This window comes from Malus sylvestris, chromosome 16 (genome assembly GCF_916048215.2).
Source record: "Malus sylvestris chromosome 16, drMalSylv7.2, whole genome shotgun sequence".
In the NCBI taxonomy this organism is placed as follows: domain Eukaryota; kingdom Viridiplantae; phylum Streptophyta; class Magnoliopsida; order Rosales; family Rosaceae; genus Malus; species Malus sylvestris.
In genome coordinates this window covers 12,909,219-12,920,789 of record NC_062275.1, presented here as the reverse complement: position 1 = coordinate 12,920,789, position 11,571 = coordinate 12,909,219, and the positions used below count along the sequence as shown (strand labels likewise).

General features: G+C 37.0%; 1 protein-coding gene across 1 annotated transcript; it reads right to left on the bottom strand.

Moving 5' to 3' along the window:
* Positions 1 to 4,678: 4,678 nt before the first annotated feature.
* On the bottom strand, positions 4,679 to 9,648 carry LOC126608356 (condensin-2 complex subunit H2-like). The gene is made up of 11 exons (XM_050276235.1): positions 9,130 to 9,648; positions 8,946 to 9,045; positions 7,964 to 8,073; positions 7,738 to 7,880; positions 7,212 to 7,647; positions 6,941 to 7,116; positions 6,705 to 6,869; positions 6,524 to 6,619; positions 5,796 to 5,897; positions 5,485 to 5,643; positions 4,679 to 5,341 (listed from the first exon to the last, which is right to left on the bottom strand). The coding sequence occupies exons 1-11, from the start codon at positions 9,329 to 9,331 to the stop codon at positions 4,958 to 4,960; spliced, it is 2,073 nt and encodes a 690-aa protein (XP_050132192.1). The 5' UTR covers positions 9,332 to 9,648; the 3' UTR covers positions 4,679 to 4,957.
* Positions 9,649 to 11,571: the final 1,923 nt, after the last annotated feature.

Genomic DNA, 11,571 nt, shown 5'->3' with positions numbered 1-11,571 from the left:
TTCTTCTTCGGTCATCGGATTGTCCTCGCTGACGATGGCTCGCTTGATTATTTCTGATATTTTTTTTTCTGGGTTGGTTTATTCTTCTCCTTGTACTAATTATTTCAAGGAAATTTTTATTTGAAAATTTTCTTCTCCCTCTACTGATGAAGATGAGTTGAGGGAAGTGAAGATGATTCCAAGGATTTCGTCCAAAAAAAAACCAGAAAAATAACATCTGAGAAAGTGCACAATAAAACCTAATCTCTCTTGCGGATCTGGATCTGGTCCTAGTTGCGGTGGGCATTTGGAACCGAAAACCGAAACCGAAACACGAACTAAATCGGACCCACCAAACGGTTTGGTTTTGCGGTTTTGAAATGGTTTCGGTTTTGAAACCAAACCGCAATTTAGAAAACGGTGGTTGGGTTTTGGTTTTGGCTTTTGAAAACAGCCCTGAAACCGAACCACACCGCAAATATTAATAAACATTTAATGAAATGTCTATATTAGATATCATGTTTTAATTGGTTATTTGTTAAAATTCATATATTTATTATGGACTCAACCACTAAAATATCATCATTCATCACTCAATGCATTGATTGTAGGAGCTGTGCATTCCCTGCAAGTTTTTGGCTTCATAATTGCACTTATTTGATTTTAGGGAGCAAGGGTGCTCAGCTTAGAAAAAATATTGATGCTAGTACACTTGGCAGCGGCAACCTAAGAGAATGCTTCCAACTGGAGAAGATTTAAATGAATGGCTTGCTGTCAACAGTTCTCTCTCGCTCTCTCTCTCTCACACACCCACACATGCCCCCATAAACTAGTGCCTGCCAATTTTGAGTTTGTTTCGTCCATTTTATGGTTGATACGTCGTTAAAAGTTTTGTTTCATGACAAAGAACATATTTGATTTTAGGAGCTGTGCATTTGCTGCAGACAGTATCACAATTTTAGATGAAAATAGATTATTATCAAAATATCCTCACTCAATGTATTGATTGTGGTCATGGGTTCATAGATGAATGTATTGTATTAAAATTGGAAAATGACACTGTCTTATGCGTAGATAGATATAAATTTCAAACTGTACGTTTTTTTCTTAAGAACTGAACCGAAACCGTTTGAAACCGCATCGAACCAAACCACATGGTTTGGTTTCATTTCGGTTTTAGCCTCAAAACCGCACCGAACCGAACCGCAAAAAATTTTGGTTTCGATTTCGATTTCACTCAAAACCGCACCGAACCAAACCGTGCCCAACCCTAGGTCCTAACGCTGATTCGTTGGGATTTCATCCATCCCGCCGTCGATTCGCTGGGATTCATGTTCCCACCACCCCAACACCCCCCCCCCCCAACCCACCAATTAAGAGTGCATATGAGTTGAGGGAAGAGAGTAAGATGAGTTGAAGAAAAAAAAAAGCAGAGAACTGAGTGAAGGTAAGTTAGAGTTGGTGGTGGCGGGATGAGGGAGATGGGATTCTGGGAATAAGGGGAGAAAGATAGGATTATGGGGATAGGCGAATGAGAGATTTTTCAGTGTGATCGTCACACAGGATGATACGTATCGCTATATGAATGGTGGGATATATGTGTTAAAAAAATTAATAACTTAAAAAATAAAATTTCCCACCACTTACATAAAAACACGTGATATACCACTCTTATTTCTGTCATAACTAAAAATTTCTCTTGGTGAAGGGGGTGAAGTGGAGGTCTGATCAGTTTTTTTTTTTAATAATTATTTTATTAATTGTTAAATAAAAGTTCTTAATTTATTATTAATTAATTAATTTTTTATTTCAATTGACAAAGAAGTGGATCCGCTCCTGTCACGTCATCATTTAACAGTCAATTTGATAGAAAATTTAACGGAAGTCTAACACTTCAACCAATTCATAAGTTGATGTATGATATTGTAATTTTTAAAATATAAAGAATGAAAGTTTGCCTTATAATCAAGTTTCTCATAGAAACGAGGCAAAGTAGAATATACCCTAAGTTTGTCAAAATCTTTAACAATAGAATTGCCTTCTGTATTGGAGATTTTTTCGGCCAATGAAAAATATAAATGTCTGACATTTTGCATCTTTCATCAAAATCTCTTCATCATTTAAAGAGGGAATAAAATTCTCTTCTCTCTTTTTTTTCCTCATATTCTCTTCCCTCATATTTAAACGGTCACGATTAAGCCACGTCAATATCTTATATTAATTTTTTTATAAAAAGAGAAAAACAAAATAGAGAATGTGAACGGAGATTTTTTCGGCCAATGAAAAATATAAAATGTTTGACATTTTGCATCTTTCATCAGAATCTCTTCATCATTTAAAGAGGGAATAAGATTCTCTTCTCTTTTTTTTTTTCCTCACATTCTCTTCCCTCCTATTTAAACGGTCACGGTTAAGCCATGTCAATATCTTATATTAATTTTTTTTATAGAAAGAGAAAAACAAAATAGAGAATGTGAGAGGAGGGAATGGAAGGGAATGGAAAGAGGAGGGGAGAGAATCCTACTCTCTTCAATTATTTATTTTATTTTAATGAAAAAAAATATATTTCTCTCCCAGCCCACACTCATGCGTCTACCTCCAATTGACCCTAACACTTCTCAACTTGGTCTGCAATCCAAATTACTCTCACATTGTTTAAGATTAATGCTAAAACTCAAATGCATATTACATTTTAATCTTCAAGTATAAGATTTCGGCTAACATTCTAAGACTATCTCTAAAGGAGATGTCAAAAATGTCATATAGACATATAACAGTAATAAATGATATATCATTTTCTCCAAACCAAGATGTTAAAGTTGACATGGAAAAAAAAGCTAAGTTGACATGGACATAGGGATGTCAAATATAAAGCTGCCTTCAAATATGATTTTTGCTATTTCCAAAGGCATTCCATTTGCCTTACCTTAAATGCTAGCATATTTAAGTATTATTTTATTATTTTTAAACCAATAACAACCCAATTTTTATTATTTTTGTTTGAAAAAATAAATGAAGCAATAAATTTTGGCATATCGGGTGGAAGGAAAATATTGACAGTATGTCAAAATGTCAAGTCAACCATCAAATTGAAATTTGATGTTTTCAATTTGATATCTCATTTGGAGATGTTTTAAGACCAACTCCAACTCATGGCCTAAAACCTATAATTTCCCTTCTATCCCCCCCCCAATCCATTCCAACCCTAGTTCTAATTTGGAGTTAGAACCTAAAACCTAAAAAAATGCCAGATTCCGAGCAGGATTTGAGTTTGGCTTAGTGGGTTGGCCTATGTTTGCGCATGGACGTGCCAGCAAAAAGGAAAGCACTCAGCGCTTAACGCGCCTCACGCCTCAAATGCGCTGAAGCTTTAAAGCCCAAAGGTCCCACCCATGTGGGTGTTGTCGGCCTTGTTGCTGAGCCCGACGATTCTTTCTTCATCTATGGCATGGATTAATTAGATCCAATGGCTATTTCTGCATCCCCACTCAAATTTCTTATTTTTTTAGTTTTATATTTATAAATTCATTGAATCTAACGACTGAGATATAATACAATTAAATTCAATGATAAGAAAAAGATCTAACGGTCCAAATTTAAATTCAATGGCTAAAATAAGATATAAAATACATCTCTATCATGTATTTCATATTCATATTCTTCTATAGTGTTTTATGAGCTTCATGGTGTTGGTTTGGTGATTTTTCAATATTTATCAAAATCTAAATATCTTTAGGTTAAAATATTCATAAAATTAAATTATGATAGTGTACATAATTTTTTTTTTAAAAATTACCTTAAAAGAAAAAATTAGCCTAAATTTATTCTTTAATAATCTCAGGCTAAAAAATTTAGGCCAAAAGGGTTGGAGCTAAGAAATTTAGGCCATCACATATTTTAGGTTTTAGGCCAAGGGTTGCCATCTCCAACCCTTGGCCTAAAACCTAAAATTTTTAGTCAGAAAATTTAGGTTTTAGCCTAGAAACAGTTTTTCTGCTACAACCCTTCTAGCCTAAATTTTTTAGCCTGAGATTATTAAAGAATAAATTTATGCTAATTTTTTAAAGAAAAAAAATTATGTACACTATCATAATTTAATTTTATGAACATTTTAACCTAAAAATATTTAAATTCCGATAAATATTAAAAAATCACTAAATTTGGGTGAATTTGAGTTAAATAATTTTTTAAAATTATTTTAGCCGTTGGATTTAAGTTTGGGCCGTTAGATCTTTTTTTTACCATTAAATTTGATTATATTCGATCTCAGTCGTTGAATTCAATAAATCTTGGGAGACATGCTCATGTGGATGGGGTCCCGCTGGTGGTACCCACACCATTTTCAGGGCTAAATCCTAGGATACATTTGGCTTTTGTTTGGCTTTTAGCTTTTATCTCACACATTTAGCATAGGTTGGGTTGGGTTTGGAGGAGGGAATAAAACCTAAAAAATAGCATTTAGCCTAGGGTTGGGTTTGGTCTTAAGGGATGTTTAGACAAAGTAATCTGAAAACAAGTCCTTTTATTTAGTCATGTATTTTCAGACCCGAAAAAGCTATGTTCTTTTGACTTTGGTTTCAAATGAAGCAATGCAGGGTAGACTAAATGACTTCCACACGCATCTTTCTCCTACCCACCCTTCGTTTATTCTATCCAAAAGTTAGAAATAGTCAAAAGTGTGCAGCGATGAAAATGGATGTACGTAAATCACTTCCCACTCAAGGAACTAGATCGAGTCTTCCTTTCGGATAATCATACATGGTGTTACAGGGTCTCAATACTAATGTGTACATTGAATAATAACGTTAACTAGACATTACAGGTTGCTACCATTCACTTTTAGTACACTACAAGTGCATCGATTAGGGTCGATTCTAAGTTCATTTCAGCCGTCCAGCAATGCGTTTAATGGCCTCCGTGACAGGGTTTAGGATCGATTCTACGTCGATTCACTGTTAATTGCCAATGACATTTTGTGTCACTCTACAGAATGTAGGTCAACTGGTCCAACAAATCGAGACTTTCTTCTCCGCTTGGCTTCAGGAGTGCACCGTTTGCCACCAACATTTCCAACTTTCACAGGTAACTTGCCGTTTATTTGAGGAGATGTCTCTGTTGATTTACGTGCCTTAGAAGATGACTTGACTGAAGGAGATTTCTCAGTTCCTGTGTTGCCGTTGTCCACATTTCGAGATGCTTTCCTCAAGGGAGACTTAACTCTCTTTCTGGACAACCGAAATCCAGTTTGCTCTCTTCTCTTGTCATGCCTAAGGAGCTGAACATGGAAGGGATTCGCAGCTGTGTAACAAACGGACTCACCATCAACCCCACTCCTATTCAACTCAACGTCTCCATTGTTAACCTGAAAATTATAATATTAAATCGGAACTCAATTGTTAAATCAACACCCAGAAAGCTACGAATAAAATCTGAGCTAATACAGATTGGGGTTTAGCAACACCAACTAAATCAAAGAAAACATGTGCTTATATGTACAAGATATACCAGTTGCAGGAGCGCAGAAAAACTCCGAGCGACATCATACTTTTCCTGACCTTTTACAACATCAGCAAATGACAAGACATTCTCATTGTCTGGTTCGAAGGATAGTCTATCAAGAATTCTTTCTCCATAGTCATGAATATCAAAAGCAGGGTGTGATTCCTAAGAAAAACATAGCACACACTCCTTTACTGAACCAGTAGAGGAAATACAAGAAGAGAACATGTAATACAGCTTGAGGCTATTCTGATATACTTTTCCGTAAGGAAAGTGTTGTTGACACACAGAAAGGAAGCAAAAGAGATGGAACCTACTTGCTCTTCCAAGTTGTACTCTACTTTTTGTTTCCATGTTGAAACGCGAGCAGCTAGTTCAGTTTGTTTCTCGGTTTCAGCTATGCTAGCAAGGAGAGTGTCCTACAAGAAGGAACATAGTTAGCCACCAAGAAGTTGCAGTTAATCATCAAAGTATAATATAGGGAAAAAGACTATGATTTTGCCCAAAGGTAAAAGAAAAGAGACGCAAAAGAAAGATAAATCAGACAAAACACATAATTGCCAGCAAAAAGAAAATGAAGCGGGCTCTTTCTTCCATGATCTATTATTCACCTGAATGTCTTAAAAACTATTTCCGTGACTTCTACAAGATACTTTTCAAAGTAGACAAACAAAACCATCCTAATGAGAATATGCATCCTTCTTAACATGCTGAAATAAAGAATCCATCCTAATAAACCTATAAAGTAAGACCACATTTTCAAGAAGAACTTGGCTTCAGAGTAAGACCGCATTTTCAAGAAGAACTTGGCTTCAGACTCTTGGCCTCCATTACAAAGTGTTCTATGTAGATTAGAGTATCGAATGATGCTGCAGATCAAACTACCAAACTTCCATTGCAAATTAAAATATAACCCAATAATCCATTGACTAAATATGCCCAACCTCAGATGGAGTTTCTGAAATCCAGTTAACAAGATATATCTTGCATCTCAACATTTAACTACTGCCAAAACCCAGAAACAAAGTTAGAAATGTATACTTACCAAGTGAGAGCGACACAAATCTTCCAGGCTTGCATGAGGATTTGGATCGTCGTCAAATGGTTCAACATTACCAAAGTGAGGACCACTGTCCTCATTCTGTATAATATCAACAGATTAGCAATCTAAAATGTTCCCAGTTCATTTTAAGTCATGCAATAATCAATTATCTGTGCAGTCTAACCATATCACTGTGCCGTGGTACATCATCCATGAATTCTGGTAAGTCAGCATCTGGTTGCCCAAAATTAGGGATCTCATTATCATATTCAGTATCCTCATTTCCATCCAGAGGATTGCAAAAGGGATCAAAGGATTCTTCTCTTCCATTAACAAGTGATTCCCGTAGCTGCAAATGAGAAAGCAAGTTCACCAACCAACCAAAAATCAAACATCTACACAAATTTCTGTAACACAAACCTTTTCAAATAATGGAGGAGATTGGGACCCCTTTTGTCTCTCCTCGGCATGACATCGAATCTGCCACATTTCTGTGAGCTCTGGACTAATAGTACCATGCAATTTTGCAGGTGGAAACAGTGTAATAATAGAGACGTGCTTAGTAGAATTGAATCCTTTGCTTTTAGAAGCTCTGACTGCTTGTGGAAAACATAATGAAAGAGAAGCATGGTGTTAGGTACATAATAATTTATAAGTGCAATTTTAAAAAAAACTGACATTTGAAAACAACCTTTCCTAAATGGTTTCACTTTCAAGTTCCCAGGTTCATGGGGATTCAGTGGCTTCCATGGATCATTACCATCATCATCTGAATCATCCAAGTCCCTGGGCTCTGAATATCTATCATCCATATCAAATCCCTGAGTACCATCATCAAAATCATTGCAGGCAGGAGGATCAGGTCCAATATTACAATTATTTGCCTCAAAACTGCAACCGATGATAGGAGATTGATTAATATTAGGATCCTGCCCCTTATGAAGAGATGACCTATGTGCAGTTCCACCTGAACGTCTGGGAGTCTGATGACTTTTTCGTGCTGAGGTGACCCTATAAGCACTATTTTTTCCTTTAACAACTCCATCCACACTCAAATAATCATTTACTGCTACAGCATCACATGGATCTAATAAAATGAAATCCTGATATAGATCGTTGGTGGCCAGCTGCAAATATAATTTTTGTGACCAAACAACTTAGATACATATGTTGAGTAAATGATCCAAAAAATTAACAGATGGAAGAAACTATGGTACCAGATATGCCTCTAATTCTCCGAAATCACCAGTAGTATCTAGGCAATCACCTTCGAGCACAACTAGGTTTGCTGGGGGCTTCACAAAGGGATTCAGAGGAGCATCTCTTCCCGATGGACTATCTAAGCAATTCTTTGCTTCCACTGCAAGGAAAATTGATTTTAGTGGATGAAGATTGCACAATTATATCTCCATAGTCCATACAGAGTTAGAAAGTAATGGGTACCTGCAATGTCATCTAAGCTCCAAAACATATCATTTTCTTCATCAGAAACATCATGGGAACTCCCACCTTCTTCAGGTCGAACAGATGTTCCTTCGGATTGTTCATGCTGCCTATATAAAAGATACAGTAAAATAAGAAAACTAACGAGAGAGAGAGAGAGAGAGAGAGAGAGAGAGAAGCAATTCCAAAGCACAGTTTCATGCAACACAGCGCTTATGCCCAAAAGTGATGATATGATTATGATCATGATCACTATCTTTTCCTAGGAGTGGAAATTTTAGACAACAGAAACTCTACACAAAGTTACCGACTTACCTTGATTATTACAAGACATAACACAATCATTATATGGATCTCTTCAATTCTGTTTTCTTATCCAGTATCTCCTGTTACATTTATTTTCTTTATTTAGATTTATAGTTTTGTATTGCTTCTTCCCATGTTAGTTCAGCCTCTTGTTCACTTTTACCTTCTACTTCTAAATATCTTCTTGGGTTATAGGTGAAATATGAAGCACCAATTTCCAGTTCACGCTCCAGGTCGGGAAAGTAGCAGCAAACTTTTTGATTCACCTATCAAAAGCCCATTATTATGCTCATACCGCCTAAACCTACTTTCTCTAATCTTATCACAGGTAGGTGTGACTCCCAATGCTTCTCTAGTAACTGCATTATTTAGAAAGTTGATGAGATACGATAATCAACCATTTTGAACACATTAGCCAAGTTAAGTATAGACTGCAGAACCTTGGGACAATTAATTTTCTAAACACTCAAAAGCAAGTTAGCAACCTACGACGGAAAAAAATCACACACACAAATGCACATATCTGGGTGCATATCGACAAAGAACAAATCTTTACTGAAATAATATCATAAACTTTAGAAAAAATACCAACATCACGAAGCAGAATATTCAAATTATATAAATTTACAATAAAATCGAAAAAAATAATTAAAATGGAGGGGAAAGAAACACCAACCCCTTTTGGGAAAGGAACTCCAAAGCACGCAAAACCAACGAGTACAGATACTCCACCTTCCGGCTATACACTTGGACCGAACCTTGAAGAAGCAGCGCAGCTACACCCAACAAAAATCATCACAAACAATTCCGAAAGTAAAAAAATTTAAAAGAAAAATAGTAGTCTGAAGTAAAAGGAACACCTTCTGCGAAATTAATAGCGACATGGCCTTCTGCTTCAGTGGGTATTTCACCGGAGCAAATCTTGAGCAAATACTCTTCGAGTTTTTGTGCGAGATCGAGTTCCCAATTGGATTCTAGGTCACGCTCTGCTTGCACTCTATGAAATCCGCCTCCACCGCCCCCGCTGTTGCTTCCACCCGGTTCGTCTCTGGCGTTAGTCATCTCCTGTGAGAAGAACTGGGCATTGGCGCATTGTGGAGGTGCTGGATTCACATTTGGTGGATACTAGGGTTTTCAATTTGGGGGTTTCGGAAAGCGATAAATTTTTTGAGTCGAAATTGGAAAACAGTGTGTGACAGACGGAAAGTCAAAGATTTCCTCTGAGACTGCAATTCGTGAGCTTGGTTTCGGCAGGAAGATGATAGAGCGAGCAGAGAGAGAAAGAGTGTGTCTGCGCGTGTGAGAGTTTCAAAAAGTTTCGATGGCCGTTTCCCGCTCCTTTGTAATTTGCACCCCTTCTGTATTTTCATTTTTTGCATGTCTTATTCGAGTATTCGCCCTTTTGAACTCTTTAAAATTTTGCTGTTAACTTAAATCCACCCATTATCCTATTTTTCCATCCATATTTTAATAAAAATATTATTGACATATTTATTCTTTTTTAAAAGACTTTTAAACCCTACCCCGTTTCTCTCCTCCCATTGTCCCTCTCTTTGTCCACCGTGCTTCCTTCTTCCATTTCATCTCTCTTTTCGGCTTCTCCATCGACCAGACTGGGAGAACATGGTGAACCACTTTTTCAATTTCGTGGCCTAGGAGCGGGAAGGGTTCGAGAAGATGGGTCTTGTTCTTCATCTAGCTCTACTTCATCGATCAAGACTGATTCCAGACTTTAGCATGTGAAGGAGGAGTCGACGTGCCAAAGGGAATTAGTGCGTTAGTACTTCATTGCTGTATCCCATAGCTTGTCAGCTTTTAGCATTACGATTCCCGTGCCGCCATCTGAGCTTGTGGTGCCATTCCAAGAGGCCCCCCAACACCCATCCCAAGAGTCGCCCCAGTAGTCACCAGACCCTCAGCATAGTAGTATACAATATTTTGTTCACAATAATTGGACGGACAATTTTTCTGGGTTGCAAATATTATTTTTTATTTTTACAATATTTACTTTTTAAAATGTTATTATTAGTATTACTACTACTTTTATATTAATTTTTGGTGGGATATTTTAAATTATTTCAATAATTTTCTAGCCTTGGAGCCCACACCCACACCAAACTTACCTCTCCGTCTCTTCCACGTGGCATTTTTGTTCCACACACTTTGGGAACTCTCTCTCGTCCCTTTCGGCTCTCACTCACTCACTTACTCTAATACTCTCTCACTTTAACACTCTCTCACTCTAACTCTCCCCTTCTATGCTTCACCATGCAGGAGCACCACCACCATTTCGCCATTTTCACGACAAACAACTCAAGCCACCTTGATTTAGGAAAACCTTGACACAAACCCAAGATTGAACCCAAGCCAAGGTATCTTTCTCTCTCTGCCACTGTTCACGATTTTCCCAAAATATTCTGGCAAGTTCTTGCAGTCTCCGGCGAAGGTAACGTTAAAAGACTCTTCTAATCTTTGTAGATCATGTTTAGGAGTACAATTAGCATGTTTTTGAAATGTTTTGGCATTGTTTGAATGCAGAAACACTGCGGGGGAAAGTTTCCTAGTTTTCAGGCAAACATCCAGTGGGTTTCGAGCCATTTTCCAGCCACGGCCGAGGAACCCAATGGTATATTTCGATTTTTATTTCTTGGGCTTCAATTTGATAAATTGGATTGCTAGTTTTAGTTGAGATTTGGGGTTGAACGTAGCTTCTAAACTTTCGGCTTTCTTCTTCGCGAAAATTGGCAACAAAGACCGGATCAACTTGACCCGACCCGAAAAAAAATAAAATAAAACTAAACCCGGATCCAAGCCTAGATCTGAACCTGGGATTTGACCCAGCCTATTTCCGAAATGGATCTAGAATATTCCTTGTATTGACTTTTTTTTGAAATTTTCTCATAAACCCTCTTAGGTTAAGTTTGACGTCTTGGGTCCATTGTTGACATCCATTTTGTGAAGCTCTAAAGTTTTAATGTAGTTGACCGCCTAGGTGTGGTTAACTTTTTACGTAAATTATTCAGGACCCTTCTTAAGGTATTTCGACGTGCTGATTCCGAATCTGCCATCCATTTTTTGCAATTCAAACATTTAAATTGAGTTTTACTAATGGGTCCCAATATTATGCTTAGGTGCGATTACTATCGGAGACTCCGGATTTCCTAGTTTGAACGGCTACGACCTCATAAGTATCTGAGTGGGTCTTTGCTTTTAAATATTAAATATTTATTTAGTTTCCATATATGATTAATAAAGAATTTTTTTACATTATACCTTGATTAGACCAACGTTTTAAGAATTAG

Coding starts and splice junctions, on each gene's coding strand:
- LOC126608356 (XM_050276235.1), bottom strand. CDS start 9,331: ATGACTAACGCCAGAGACGAACCGGGTGGAAGCAACAGCGGGGGCGGT. Junction 7,881..7,963: donor GAGCTTAGATGACATTGCAG/GTACCCATTACT, acceptor TTTTCCTTGCAG/TGGAAGCAAAGAATTGCTTA. Junction 6,620..6,704: donor TACCACGGCACAGTGATATG/GTTAGACTGCAC, acceptor GATATTATACAG/AATGAGGACAGTGGTCCTCA.